Source organism: Bombyx mandarina, chromosome 21, assembly GCF_030267445.1.
Source record: "Bombyx mandarina strain Sakado chromosome 21, ASM3026744v2".
Classification (NCBI taxonomy): domain Eukaryota; kingdom Metazoa; phylum Arthropoda; class Insecta; order Lepidoptera; family Bombycidae; genus Bombyx; species Bombyx mandarina.
The window spans coordinates 1,550,384-1,566,233 of NC_143227.1; the positions used below are offsets into that span (position 1 = coordinate 1,550,384).

Below are 15,850 nucleotides of genomic sequence, written 5' to 3' on the forward strand. Positions count from 1 at the left end.
TGAACCCGTGAGCTTGCTTATGAGTCCGAGCATAGCTGGAATAGCCTCTTAAGCTACCAGCGATTAGGTAGGGAAAATTAAAAAAAAACACTCGGGTACTGCCGCGGTAAAGCGATTGCATAGCATTTTTTATCAACGTATGCAATTATAATAATAATTCAATATTAAAACAATAATAAAATAAGACCACGCTATATTTATAAACATTAAGAAAAGCAAAACATTAACTGTCCCCTTCACACTCATAAGCTAGACCGCGCGAGAGAGAGATGGGCAGACCTTTCATGATGCGCATGCAGTGCAACGTCACGCCGCGCGCTTATTCACAAACACTACACAAGCGCAATGTGTGAATGTGTTGAACGCGAGCTACATGGTAGACGAAGTAGGGGGTGTTAGGTTTTATTTTCGTTACGGATTTTCTCGATTCGGTCGCCACGCTCAAAGCCCGCGATAAAAGCTATGCAATAGCTTAAAAAGTAACATAGTTTTTTATTATTATTGCTCGCAATATAACACGGTTAGAATTCATTCTTGTCGAATCGTTCGTTTCGGTATCAGGTCAAGGGAATTCGTTGCTTCTCCCGCCTTTGATAAGGGCATCCCTTGTAGGTACTATAGAACTGAGACTTAGAACTCATGTCTCAATATGGGTGACGGCATTAACGTTCTTACAGTGTAGTGCTATCATCTGAAAGATTCTTGGGATTTTCTTGTTACCTCAGCACACAGACGAGCCTGCCTTATCATAGATTATTACCGATTCTCAAGGACATTGCAGATTTCAGGAGTTCAGCAAAGCTAAAGCTCCAGAGTTATTTATCAAAACGATGTAAGGTAGTTTAAAGTTATTAATTAATTAACTATTACGTATTTATAAATTTTATTTTAATCTGAAAAATGTTCATGAAAAAATTCATGTTTTTTTTATTCTGAAAAAAAAGCATGGCAGTCAAGCGTGGCACGATTAAGCATCTTAATTAATAATTAAATACTGGTAATTTAATATGACTAATTAAATATATTTAAAAAAAGATCGTTAACGGACGTTTAACATTTTCCTGTCAATTAAAATTTCACGGACATTAGGTAACAAAAAACCACGAAATTTCCAGAAATTTTTTAAAATTCGAACTGGCTGGTAAACGAAATCAAATAATACCGTCCCCTTACCTTCCTAGACAACGAAGCGTTGTGAAGCTCATCTAGGGTTGGTCGATGGGCGGCATGTATAGACAAAACGTTTCTGTAATTGTCCAATCTAGGTAGAGCTTCACGTGTGAAATGTCTGCAAGAAAATATTTTGATACAGAACAATAATGAGGGTTAATTTTTTATTTGTTTTTTTGTAAAATAGCTTAGATGCATTAAAATATACGTTTTAAACTAAAATTAAGTTGTAGTAGTATTTACAATATGACGCCTATGGGTTTCATTAACTGCTGAAACTGAAAGAGTCATGAAGCCGTATCTGTCTAAGCGTAATGAAATTAAATTAAAATCAAATTGCAATTCTAAGGGAGTGATTGTGAGAGATAAAATTTAAATCATTTACATTTTTTTTATTTTTTATTGCTTATATGGGTGGCGAGCTCACAGCCCACCTGATGTAAAGTGGTAACTGGAGCCCATCGACATCAACAACGTAAATGCGCCCCGCACCTTGAGTTTTAAGTTCTAAGGTCTCAAGTATAGTTACAACGGCCCACCCTTCAAACCGAAATTGCTGCTTCACGGCAGAAATAGGCAGGGTGGTGGTACCTACCCGCGCGGATTCATGAGAGGTCCTACCACCAGTAATTACGCAAATTATAATTTTGCGGGTTTCATTTTTATTACACGATGTTATTCCTTCACCGTGGAAATCAATCGTGCACATTTGTTGAGTACGTATTTCATTAGAAAAATTGGTACCCGCCTGAGATTCGAACATTGGTGCATCGCTCAACACGAATGCACCGGATGTCTTATCCATTAGGCCAGGACGACTTCAAAATATTTATAAAATAATGTATTTTAATGGGTTCCAGCAACGATAAATCATTTAGGCCTTGTTCTCAAATACTACGTATAACCTAAGACTAGACCGGCGAAAGAGTCGCCCATGGGCAGCAATACCAGGGGCAAAGCCAAGCCGCTGCCTATCGTTTAAGCCTCGTTTGAAGAAGGACATGTCATAGCGCTTGGGAAACACCGTGGAGGGGAGCTCATTCCATAGCCGGATGGTACGTGGCAAAAAAGATCTCTGGAAACGCACTGTGGATGAACGTAGTGCCTCCAGGTAGTATGGATGAACTCTACTCCGGTGGCGGGCGGTGCGATTGTAAAGACAATTATTTAAATTAAATGGACAGACTCTAACAAATTATCTTTTATATAATTTATATAATTATAATGTTTTATTATTAAACAGGTTAATTGCATATAATTATAATTATTAATTATTTTTAATGTTTAAATACACGTGTACGTATCGTGGCCTAAAGGATAAAACGTCTAATATATTCGCATCGAGCGAAACTATAGATAGCGGTGTTGAAATCCTACAAACAGCTACCAATTTCCCTAAATGATGAAACCCTTTTTTTAACTCATATTCACAAATAACTTCCACGGTGGAAGAATAACAAAGTGTAAGAAAAATCAAATCCTCAAAAAAAATTATTGAATAACTATCACAGAACAGAGACGTACCTATTAAACTCAATATCAAGATAGGCGGCATTCACCTCGTCGTGTCTGTGGTCCTCGATAACCGCTTAACATCAAATGGGCCATGAGCACGTTCACACATCTAAATTAAATATATTATAGAATATGACTATAGATAGCAAAAGGCGCAACGTCATATCTCTCACTACGTTGAGTCAGTTGGCACAACTTATTTCACCATCCACCAAGTACCATCCTGCCTATAGCTATGCCACGTCGACTTACTTAAAACCTATACGTAACTATACTTGAGACCTTAGAACTTATATCTCAAAGTGGGTGGCGCATTTACGTTGTAGATGTCTATGGGCTCCAGTAACCACTTAACACCAGGTGGGCTGTGAGTTTGTCCACCCATCTAAACAATTAAAAAAAAATTAATAAAAAAAACCCATTGACATACCTAAAACTTTTCCCGTACTTCGTATCGGATACGGTAAGTGGATCGTCGCTGTCCATAGCCGACGGATCGGAGTCATCCGTGCCCTCGTCCTCTTCTTTATTGTACCCCATCTGTGAACAAATTAATACTTTAACATAATGTATTAACGTATAAAATGTATTAACAAAAAATCTTTGTAGCCGTAAGCACACCTTTTTTTTTTTCTACCTAACCTGTTAGCCTTGAGAGGCTATTCCAGCGTAACCTTAACTAGTAGGTGAGCTCACGGGGCTCAAACCTGACGACGTTGCTAACACGAACCGTGCTTCGCAGAATCTACCACCGGATCGGAAACGCGACGCACTGAGAAGATCCGGCGAGAAACTCAGTGGGCTGTGTCTGAGGGTTAATTTACTCGTCGAGCCCTTCGTCGCAAGCGACGGGTTCGACGAGAACGGTGACCGGGAAGGACACCAATACTGGTAAATTCGTATGGAGCAATGCGACTGTTCCAAAATTCGAACCTCTCCAAAGGTCCCAATTCTCTCTAATTAAATACTCACGTATAAGTTAAAATAAGCCTGCAAAAAGGTAGGTAGGTCACTGAGACACTTTCTCTGTGGAGTCGGGCATGCCCCTGGGCCCGGGCCCTTGGGTATCGACGAGGATTTCCTCCCGCCCAGGCGAAAAAAAAAAACTACAGCACCACCGTGTCAGTCCAAAATAACATAATAAAGAATATACGTGAAATGAATATAAATTGCGAGGTGAGCTTTGATCATTGAGCCTTAAACAAACACTACATTAAAACGGTAAAGTATTTTTAATTATTTCAACGTTTCGCGAAAACCGAAATAAATACTTTTTTTTTTTTAGTCATTCATATACTCGAGAATAATAATATTAATACGTGAAGCAAAAACTTTGTACCCCTTTTTACGAAAATTGCGAGGAAGGAGGAGCATGAAATTTCCCACTCTTTTAGAGTATATAGAGAAGGAGTGCAGTTAATATTGTTTTTAATTATGCATAAAAATACATTATTAAATCAAGAAATAAAACCATTACACACACTACCACGTATTTGACACACACACGCATGCATACTATTTGTTTACTGTCAAACTTTTCTTATTGCTTATAGTCTGTAGTCAAATTGAGAATAGAACAATCATGTTTGTCTTTATAAGTGTAATCTTGGCGAAATCTGTGATTATAGACGTATAATAACAGTCTTTGACAATAGAATCATAATAGTGTACAAACTTATAATTTCAATTAATTATAGTCGAATTTCGACTACCAGGGGACCACTAGTTTTAATAAATCTGTTAACAATACCTTCGCCATACGGATTTTGTTTTCCTGTAATTTCGATCAGTTTGTATCGTACAATCTACGTTGGAGTTACAATGAGAGCATTGCCAAAGGAAACCATAATAAATCAATCGATAGAAAACGTTTCAAGGATAAAACGCTCTTCGTACCTACATACAGCGTGTTACAATTTTAGTAATAACGAATTTTACCTGCTTAGTTTTGCTGGACAACACGGCCGAATCGTAGCAATAATTATCACCAACTAACAACTATTTTTTAAATTAGTGTAAATTTATTGACAAGTCATGAAAAGGTGGTAATGAAATGAAATAGAAACAACGAGGATAGGCGAAACCAGAGAAAAAAATGAATTGATGGATTTTAGAAGAATGGAATAGTGAGACATTGGCGTAGGTCTACTGGGGGTAGAACGTATTGTGAGTCCGCATGGATAGGGTGGTACCTACTTATGCCGTGAAGCAGTAATGCGTTCCGGTTTTAACTGTGCGGCAGCCGCAAAACTAAAAACTCGGATCTTAGACGTCACGTCTCCAGATCGGTAAAGGTATTTACGTTGTAGATGTCTATGGGTTCTAGCAACCAATTAACACTAGGTGGGCTGGTCCACCCCACCAAGCATTAAAAAAAATCTCTAATAAGGGAGAGGGAGGAAAATAACTATTGTGACACCCGATAATTGAATAGTTGGAAAAATCTCTAAGGAATTCAACAATTACACTCGCCCCCGTAACAGAGTTAACTGTATACTTCGATAGGGGCATTAGGGCCACGGTGTTTCCTGATGCCCACCTGATCCACGATGTGCTATGTCATAGCATATTTGCATATTCTCAAACAAGAAAACACAGCGACAGACAATGATTTGGCTGCGCCTCTGGCATTACTGAAATCCATACGCGTCGGTGACCACAAATCATCAGGTTTGCCGCCTTTCTGTCTTCGAAGGCAATTAAAACAAAATTACATGTGAAGTACGTTTTTTTTTTTAATTTCACCATTTAATTGAGCAATATTTACGTTACCAACAAAACCTTATTACGGTACCCTAAAACAAAACCTTCGACCATGCCGACCTGTTCAAAACAAGTGTGACACAGTTTAGCCAACCGCACACGTGTAACAGTAACGACACTCAACAAAAGGGCGTCGAAGTTGCATTCAAATTACAAATATCGATAACCGCGACGCATTTAAAGTATTTTAGTAATTTCTTCTTCTTCTGAGTCGGTCTCTTCATTGCTGAAGGTCGTGTCTAATTTGAAATGTGGACCATTCAATGCACAATGCTTCCCCACGTTTTCCTGTCCTCGGCGGTCTTTATAGCCTCGGTTATTGGCAGGTCGGTGAGCGTCTTTACCAGATCAGATCAGATCAGCAGGTAGGTGAGCGTCCGCGTGATTTTCTCCCGTCAACCTGACCAACTACCATCAGCTTCTCTAAATGATTGGGGCCTCTACTTATCGGGGCCTCTTTAGTAATTTAAGGCTTTGTAATCAAGCTGTTAAGTAATCAATCGTGATCACGTAAGTTTGGTGCTGCACGTTCCTACCCTGGTACGTAGTAGGTCGTTTGTTTATCCGGCTATTCATCAGTTGACACGGTCAGCTACTGCTATCACATTCCCTTGCTTATCCGTATTAACCACATGATTCATATTTTTGTTGTTATTTGTTTATTGTGTATGTATATGCGAGAATGCAACACGTCAGCCGGAATCGCCAAACCGGAACGCATTGTCATAGGAAGCGGTCGCGTCGGAGTAGAAATAAGACAGGGTCGTAAAATGAATTCAGATTATTCCTGTCGCGCGTATTACAAGCCCCATAATTTTGCTGATGGCAGAGCACTTTGAAGGTCTGTGTGGCTGGATACCAGCATCCTAGCTAATACTGACGCAAAGTAATTCTGCTTTCCCATCTGAAGGGTAAGATTGACGAATTACAACAATACTATTAGGAGTTAGACTCAACATGAGGGGCGGCAATATTTTCGCTACGTCAACGGACTCCAATCGCCATCAAACATAAGCAGACTTGCCTGCATATCTGTCTGTAAAAACACATCGTTACACCGATACAGCATTAGCCGTGAACTTGGCTATAGAACAATTTACAAAAACAAACACATCCTCCTCAGAGCCCGCAACGTTACAACGAATCCTAAAAAGGAAGGGTGGTAAGTACATAAACTGTCTTGCGCATCGCCAGAGGTCCATTATCTCGAGACAGAAGTTGACATCCGACATTTCCTCCTATTACGTTCAGTTTAGGTTTAAATTTACGTAGAGCGATGCCAGACTATATTTAGTCAAGAAGCCCACGAGTCTTTAACGTATTAGTGAATGACTCTAGTGCTATTTATAGTCCTTTATTACCAGACTGGTAAAGAAGGGAAATTGCTTTGGAAAGTACGCATAGTGCTCTCATAGGTTTTAACGTTTTCTAATTAACTACTTTTAATAAGCATAGCTTACTTCTTTGCTTGCTTTACACCTACTTTTTACCCACAGGCGTGGTGAGCCAACAGAAACGGGTCTTACCACCTCGCCTACTTTTGCCGCCAAACAGTCAAGCGGTTTGAAAATCTTTTTTGCCACGTACCATCCGGCTTTGGAATAAACTCCCCTCCACGGTGTTTTCCGAGCACTATGACATGTCCTTCTTCAAACGAGGCTTGCGGAGATTACTTAATGGTAGGCAGCGGCTTGGCTCTGCCCCTGGCATTGCTGACGTCAGGCCACTTACCTTCAGGTGGGCCGTATGCTCGTCTGCCCACAAAGACAATAAAAAAAACCGAGTACAAAAAATAGCCTCCAACAATTATTATATACTTTTTTGTATACTATCATAATCAGCCCACAATCGTCCATTACTAGACATAGGCCTCTCCCAAGCCACACCAATGCACCCGGTCTTCGGCTCTCCTCATCCACCTATTGCCGCCACTCTTTGAAGGTTATTAGTATATAATTTAACAAATACGCCGCATAGAATCGAATTTACTCACAGTCCTTTCATTTTACATTTTTTCGTAAGGCTCAGACGCCAAATAAACCCAAAATAACGTTAAAATTTTCACTTCTAGATATTTATTCACAACTTCAAGGTCTAGGATAAAATTCAACATAAATCTATCATCGGATAAACGTTTTGCGTTCCTAGCATCGCGTAAATAAGATTTGTTGCTGATACCTGATTTACGCACATCACTATACATTATGGCCGACTTCCAAAATATACATTCGTGACGTAAAGAGCCAACGTCGGTTTAAAAGCGAATAATTCGCCGCGAATTAAAATTACATATTTTTTATGTATTTTATGTATATCATCAAAGTCTGCATAATTTAAAACATTCGATTTAATATCGTTTTTATTTGGTATGTTTATAAACACACATTTATAAACAGTTTGCATACTATAAAAATCTCGAATATTTTTAAAGCAATAAAGTAGACGAGAGACTGTATGCATGTATTAAACTATTATATCGGGGATCTTATTTTTTGTTACTGACTGCCCATTGTGTTTCCTGAAACAAAATAGCGTTGAGAATTTCCTGCTAATGCTTCTTACTAGCAGTAAACAATAATTTACTACCAGCTTCCTACTTTATTGTGCTAAAAAAATTATTTACACCCGGGAAAGTAGGATAGCGTTATGCCCTACTGCTAACTGTTGGAAAACAAATGACCCGTGATAACACCCGAGAATCTTCGCGACTCGAAATGAATAGAAAAAGGTAGATCTCATTCGCTGTCACCGTCTTTTCAAACAAAATGTACGTGATGATAAATGCGGTGCTAAACTTAACTTGAGTAAGTGTAAATATACCGCAGAAATGTGTTCGTCGATAGTTTCTGAATAACACTGCAAATGATTCTAAACAAATTACTAGTTTAGAAGAATCATTTGAAGGAGAAAATTAAGTCTCCGATCCTTGCAGATACACAACGTATTTCAAATTTAAACTAGTGGGTGAAGAATAAAGATACTAATGACAACAAATAAATTTGAGAACCATCTTCAGCTTACTATGAATGGGAAGATGCAGTTCTAAGAACCAATTCACGTTACCCATTGCCTTGTTATTGACCTTATTGCATAGACAGATGAACTATCTTCCGGCCCGTCTAGTTTTACGTAATTACCAGAACCCTTAGATATATGTATCACTACCCGTATTAAGGTCAAGTCCCAATCAAGTAGTTATCACAGCTGAATAACCCTTGAAAGTGGAACGCATTAGCGCTTCGCGGCAAAAATAAACCGAACGGGGATACCTATTCACGCCAGCTCATACCACGTATAGCGGTAACAAATATAAGGCGAGCAAATTTTTGAAAATTTGATGTATGTTCGTAAATATATTGAGGAGTTTCCTAAAAAGTCTCACTTACATAATAGAATACTAGGAACAAACACAAGCTCGATGTGCCGATGAGTAGGTTACATAAGATACGAAATTCATACGGGTGTTTGTCTGTGCACCTGTACAACAAAATCCCACAAGATGTTCAGAACCTACATATACATAGGTTTAAGAAAACTATTAAAGAAGATCTGTGCAATAAAGCTTACTATAAAGTCAATGATTATCTAGATTTTTGTGAATTGGCGGTAGTTGTTTTTGACGTCCAACACGTTGAATAAATTTTTTTGACTTTGACTTTGAAATAAATAAACTATATTTGTGTGCGGTTTAAAAGTCCTCTCTTCTGTCAAACCTTATTTAAATCAAACAAAAGTAAAAGTAATGTAATGGACGTGCCCTCGACGCGTCCTTATATAATTTTATGCGCCTTTAAATTCTTACGTGAAGTTACATCGATGCGTTTAAAAAGTGCGCTCCATAACAAGTTATATTTTATTAAATTATATTCGTAACATTATTTAATGTAAAATTTATCTTTAATATTATTAACATCCAGGAGCCGTGGAACCATAAACTTATTAGTCACTATGCACCACGTGGATCTATTGTGACTGGTCCAACGTATTCAACCTACTTCAATTAATGATTTCCCTATCACCGTTATTCTTCACCTTCTCAAGCCGGAAGATGGGCATTCGTGGCTGCCTGAAATGCTGTAATTTTTTTATTTTAATTCGCACTCCAGCAGTCCGGCGTTTTTCATGTTTGCATGTTTTATTACATACAAGATATTTTTATTTCATATACGAACGCGAGAAGAATCCTCTAAACACACGATCATATTTTCTCAAGACCCAGAAGCAGTATAGACGGTGTGTTCACGGATGCTCACGCTTCGCATTATACCGACGTATCAGGAAAACTATGAGTTTCTTCTTCATCGTTCCCTCACTGCTGATGATCGCGACCACATGTGACTTTCCTCCATAGTATTCTGTCATGGGTGGGGTAGACCGCATTGTATAGACTACCACCACCCGCTTTCTTAACCAGATCTGACCATCTGGCTGGTGTTCTGCCCACGGCGCGCTTCCTTTTCGTGTGACCCAAAATTATGAGCTTCTCTAATTCATGTCTGGGAGACCGCATGATGCCTCCGAAGAAACACATAACACATCGTGCCACATTGTAGCATCCACCCAGGACAGAGAGCCTTTTTTGGATGTTTAGCTCTATTAAAATGGACCCGTTGGTACTCATAATAGCCCATGATATTCGAAGCATCCTCCGCCACACCCACATTACAATGGTGGTCATCGATCTTTTTGCTATGGCGGTTTTTCATACGCAATGTTTCCATGTCACCATGAGTTTACTCTACCGAATTAAATTATCTTAACGCTACCGCAAGCCCGAAGATACACTTCAAAACGCGCAAGTCTTCTTGGCAACAGAAGCGATTTCGCAACGATGTGGTTGTTGTCTAGGAACGACATCCACTCGTAACGTCGGGGGGCCGTAAGAGCGAGGTTATAGGAAGCCTGCCGACGCTCGCGTCTTTATCCAATTTGATTCCATTATGATTTATTGGTTCTTCCAAGTAATCATCTATGACCTAGACCTAACGAGTCCAGTTTAAAGATCAAACCCTTTACTTAATTTGATAGCATTCGATTAACGAAACTATTAACAAAATGGATAAAAATACTATTTTGGACTTTTACGGCAAAAATATAATAGATATTTAAATCCTTGATATACGTTTAATTCCGAACATCAACATTAGATTTTCTGTTTATAACATTAGCTTAGAAAATTGCACATGGGTAGATGAGCTCACCACAATCAGTCCACTAGTCAAAGTGGTTAGAGGAACCGATACGTCAAGTTGTGGAATTACGCCACCATTCCTGTGAGGTGAAGTGGAAAGCTCACTAGCATTATGGTGAGTGAAACACATAAATGTGCAGCAATTGTGGTAAGCACCCCTGCGGCCTTAAAATATTAATGAGAGAGTAGTGGAAGAACGGGGAAGAATTTAGAAGAGAAGCATGCAAAGAGGTTATATTATGGTTATGGAACAAATGATGCACAGTCATTCGGCCCCAATCCCCATCCCTGTGTTATTGGTACCAGAGACTGACGTACGTACATACAGAGGCTTCAATATATACATATATAGATAATAAGCACCCAGACGAAGAGCAAACAATCCTATTCATCAGACGAAAGTTTTCCCGGTGTGGGAATCGAACCCACGACCCTCGGTGCAACAGTCAGGGCCGCTAACTACTGCCCCACCGAGTCAGTCATTGGTTATTGCTAATAAGGATAAGGAGTTAAGGGAATACACACATCTACTATTTTCGTACATCTACTATTTTACAACCACATGACCCTTGCGATATTACTTTTATGATATATTTTTTTGTTATTGATTATTTTGGGGCAGAATGAGAACTTATATTATACTTTGTTCGTAAAGTGTTGTTGATTCTGTCTATTTTTTTCCTACCTATCCTGATAGCCTTGAGAGGCTATTCTAGCTTCGACTTGACGTGTAGGTGAGCTCACGGGGCTCAAACCGGGAGTATTGCCAACACTGGCCTTAGCAAGAGCAGCACTTCGCAGAATGTACCACCGGATCAGAAACGCGACCCACTTAGAAACTCAGTGGGCTGTGTTTATGGGTTATTCTGTCCCAATGGACACAATAATATTACACCGAACGCGCGAACGAAATACATTCATTTGATTTCCCAATAAACGACGAAAATAGACTTTCATATTAAGAGGGGGTTCGACTGATTCTCAAAATCTCAAAACACATCACATCAGCTTATTAAACTTCGAGCGTATTTGATATGTAACAATAAATTAGATAAGTAGATTACGTGACTGTTTTCTAGGGCACAAGGAAATAAAGGGTTCTTGTTCTGCATTGATAGCGTCCACTAACGTGTCTGTCTTAGGGACACATCTTTAGCGATATAATTTCAAATAATGACGGTTACTTAACAAAAATAAAGAGGAATTCTTAGATGCAAGACACACATGAAGGTCACCCTACAGATCAAAACTTAAACGCTGCTAAGGGCGCTGCTACATTGGGTTCGGAAGCGTTTCCTTTACAACGTGACTTCTTTACAGAAAGTGTCAATTACTTCGTACATCTTTTTACACGTAACAGAATTAAAGCATTTGTGGGGTATTTTGACAACTTACGATTAAACAGGCGATGATAATGAAAGACAAATACAAATTTTACGTAATCGAATTACAGTTTTTAAATAAAATATTAAATGTAAAGTGGTATTTTCTTCGGTTTTCACGAGGCATAAGTTCATAGGCTTAAGTAAAACTGATATTACGGTTTAACGATGAACAAGGCGGGACATAGCCTTTTTTTTATTGCTTAGATGTGTGGACGAGCTCACAGCTCACCTGGACTGGTGTTAAGTGGTTACTGGAGCCCATAGACATCTACAACGTAAATGCGCTATCCACCTTGACATATAAGTTCCAAGGTCTCAAGTATAGTTACAACGGCTGCCCCACCCTTCAAACCGAAACGCATTACTGCATCACGGCAGAAATAGGCAAGGTGGTGGTACCTACCCGCGCGGACTCACAAGAGGTCCTACCACCATGTCGATGTCGATGAATAACAGCCTTAACCGTCCGTGAAAGCACGAAAGTATACGAAACATCGGTAACAATAATAAAATGCAAATAGTAACCGCGAAGTATTTGACGCACATTTTCAAGACAAAAGCTTTTGTGGAGGCCGTCAATGGTTAAATCCGCTACACGTGTAGACACGAGATTTTATCTATTTATCCTCTTTTTGTATTCGACAATGAAAATACTACAATTATGTAGAACAATTAAAACAATACGTCATTTTCGCATTGTTGGTAAGGTTTTACTGGCAGGAACAGTGTTCTCTGACCGGACTCATCCCTATTTCTGGCACGAAAGTATCATGTACAAGCGACCCGCCCTCGCTTCGCTTCGGAAACATTAAAACACACATGAAACAAAAAAATAAAAAAAATAAAAAAAGTAGCCTATTCATCAGGGACAATGTCGGCTTCTAATGGAAAAAGAATTTTTCAAATCAGTCCAGTAGTTTCGGAGCCTATTCGAAACAAACAAACAAACAAATCTTTCCTCTTTATAATATTAGTATAGAAGTATAGATTTTGATTCTAATACAAATGGAATCTTCAACCTATCATGTCGCTGTTGCTCTATTTCTTCTTATATATCTAGCTCTATCTATATATCTACAAATCGATTATTTCAAATGAACAATATCGACGGTTTTTTAATTGAAATAACGTTTCCGCGACACTAGGTATATAAAAATTAAAAATAGTGTTTGTATTTTTGTCTTCTGTGCGTTCTTGGGATATTCATTAGATTATTATGAAACTTGGTAAAGTTATTATTTGCATTCCAGGGAAGGTTCTTTCTCAGTACTATCAAAGTACGACGGTTGCGCGATAATTGTTATTCCTAAACGCTACAGGATTTTGATCGTGTTTTTCTTCACAAATAACAATTTAATAAGTTATATAAGTATATAGGTAATAAGTTTAATAAGGATTCTCGAATTTATGTATATCGAAATCAAATGGCTGTACTTTTTTTTTAAAGCGCAAAGTTAAACATGATTGCTTTGTTTCAAACTGGTAAAAATAACTTTCAGTTTGATTTACTTATATAACTATTTATAAGTTACGATATGAGAGTACCGAATCATCGATTTTTCAAGAATCTTATGTGAGAGCATCGAATGTCAATCTTTGTGTCTTTATTAAGATTTTCCTGTGGTGCGTTTCTTGAAAATCTCATTGGAATGATGGGATTCCTCCAGTTTTTGGGCAATAAAGGTTCATTTCACCTTAGGGTATTTACATAACAATATTTACTATAATTATATTATTAAATTTAAATTTATTTAATTTAATTTAAAGCACTGGTGATATTCAGCTGATTAACAGTTTCTTTTTTAATATTATTTTTAGTAATAGAATAGAGACAATTCCACAATGATATAAATAATATAGTTATATATAAGGAAGGAAGGATTTATTATTTTCCTTAACTGCTATTAAAATAGATTTTTGTGTATTTATTTAAATAGAGTGGTAATTTTAATATTTCTAAAAAAAAATCATTACAGGATAAAATGCATCTATGCTTAGGAATCTCAATTAGGAATTTTGATAGAACCAGAATACTAATGATCGCACATTACTTTTTGAAAAAACTTATCACAACCTTTACCATGTAGAGTGTACTGACTACATTACACTCTACTGTGGAAAGTACTGCAGTAATACCATAAATTTCAAGAGTTAAGGACAAATAATCATAAATGCATGAGACTACAACATGCTCCATTTTTATTTATTGCCCTAGTAGACAGCGTACGGCCCACCTGATGGTGTGTGGTTACCGTCGACCATGGACTTCAGCAATGCCAGGAGTAGAGCTAAGCTGCGGCCTACCGTTAAAGCAAGAGAAGGAACAGAAACAGAGTATCATAAGTATGAAGAGTAAAACATAGTACATGCATGGCAACTTATACTATTAGCTTATCATTGAATCCAGGTTATTGAAATGTGAAAGAAAAATAGTTAATATGACACAATTTGATCAAGATAAATTTAAAGTAAAATAAAATTATTTTTATGCATTAATGCATTAATTTTTATGCATTTTAATACTAAATTAGATGTAATCACTATAATCAGTATAAATAAATAAACAATATTAATAAAATTAATTCAAATGAAATATTTAATAAAATTAATTCAAATGAAATATTTTATAATTCATTATAAAATTATAATAAAATTTATATTTATAATTAAATTTCTAATTAACATTAAATAATTTTAGTTCACAGAATGTGCCATGAGTCAACCAGCATTAAAACTTGATAAACTTACCTGAAATCGAGTAGCCGACGGCTGATCTTTAAACCGCGAAGGTTTCTCCACATCTCTAAAACTACTTTTCGTTAATGAACATTTAGGAGACACCAACTCTAGGTTCGCAGAATCAAGCAATTTGTTCTTCTCACACGGCTCCCTAGTATTAAAATGTAGTCCTGCCTCAACATCATCAGATCGCAAAGGACTCTCTGAGGGATACTGAATATTCCCGTTTGTTGCTGCCATAGACTTGGCTGAGCTTATCTTTCGAAATCTACCAATTATCACATCTTCTTCATCGTGTACCTGGGTGTTCAGCTTATCTGCGGGCAGGGACTTTGCTTCACCTCGAACCGGACTCAATTCAATATCTTTCTGCGAGGAACCCATTTTAACGATCTTATATTTTATTTCTTGCAGATTTTAAACACATAACTATTTAATTTTGAAAAAAAAAACTAGTCCGAAAAAATTTAACAGATATTCAAAATATTTACAGATGTTTTACATGTTAAATAAGTAGAGGTTTCCTTTAATATTTACAAAAATGTAGTTATTAAAATTCAAATAGAGCGCGCGTCTGCTGCCACGGTAACCTAGTGATTGACAAAGAGTAAGTACGGTACTAGGTATAAAACATGTTTAAAAACACTACGGTACATGACATATTGTGATTGACATTCGGACATGACGTTTAACAGCACACAATCAGACTTGTAGAGGTAGGAAAATTGCCTTATTCCAACAACGCATATAACGAGCTATGAAAATTAGTTCTTATTAAATTTCGTATTTGTGGATTTTCCCGTTTTGTAATAAACACGTTAAAAAATCAATCGATATACATATTCGGTGCTTTAATGTTTTGATTTTATAAGCTGCCTGTTAATCTTTCCCATGGAGTTAATAAGAGTAACTCTATGACCTTTCCCAAGTTTTACAATATTTTTTTACCATTTTAAGGCCTGGTAATGAAACCTTTAAGCGGTTTATGTCTCTAAAGTTTTATTTTATTCTTTTATTCTGAAGATATGAAAAATGATATGAATTGAAATGAGATGAAATTAATTAATTTGAGACTTTAATTAATTGG

General features: G+C 37.3%; 1 protein-coding gene across 1 annotated transcript in view; it reads right to left on the reverse strand.

Moving 5' to 3' along the window:
* The window catches only part of Ncc69 (sodium chloride cotransporter 69), a 41,007-nt gene extending 25,365 nt beyond the window's left edge, over positions 1-15,642 (reverse strand). The window contains exons 1-3 of the mRNA XM_089736370.1: positions 14,773-15,642; positions 3,116-3,225; positions 1,174-1,288 (exon numbers count right to left, since the gene is read on the reverse strand). Coding sequence (XP_089592496.1) covers positions 1,174-1,288; positions 3,116-3,225; positions 14,773-15,147 — 600 coding nt within the window. The 5' untranslated portion in view covers positions 15,148-15,642. The remainder of the gene's footprint in view (positions 1-1,173; positions 1,289-3,115; positions 3,226-14,772) is intronic.
* Positions 15,643-15,850: the final 208 nt, after the last annotated feature.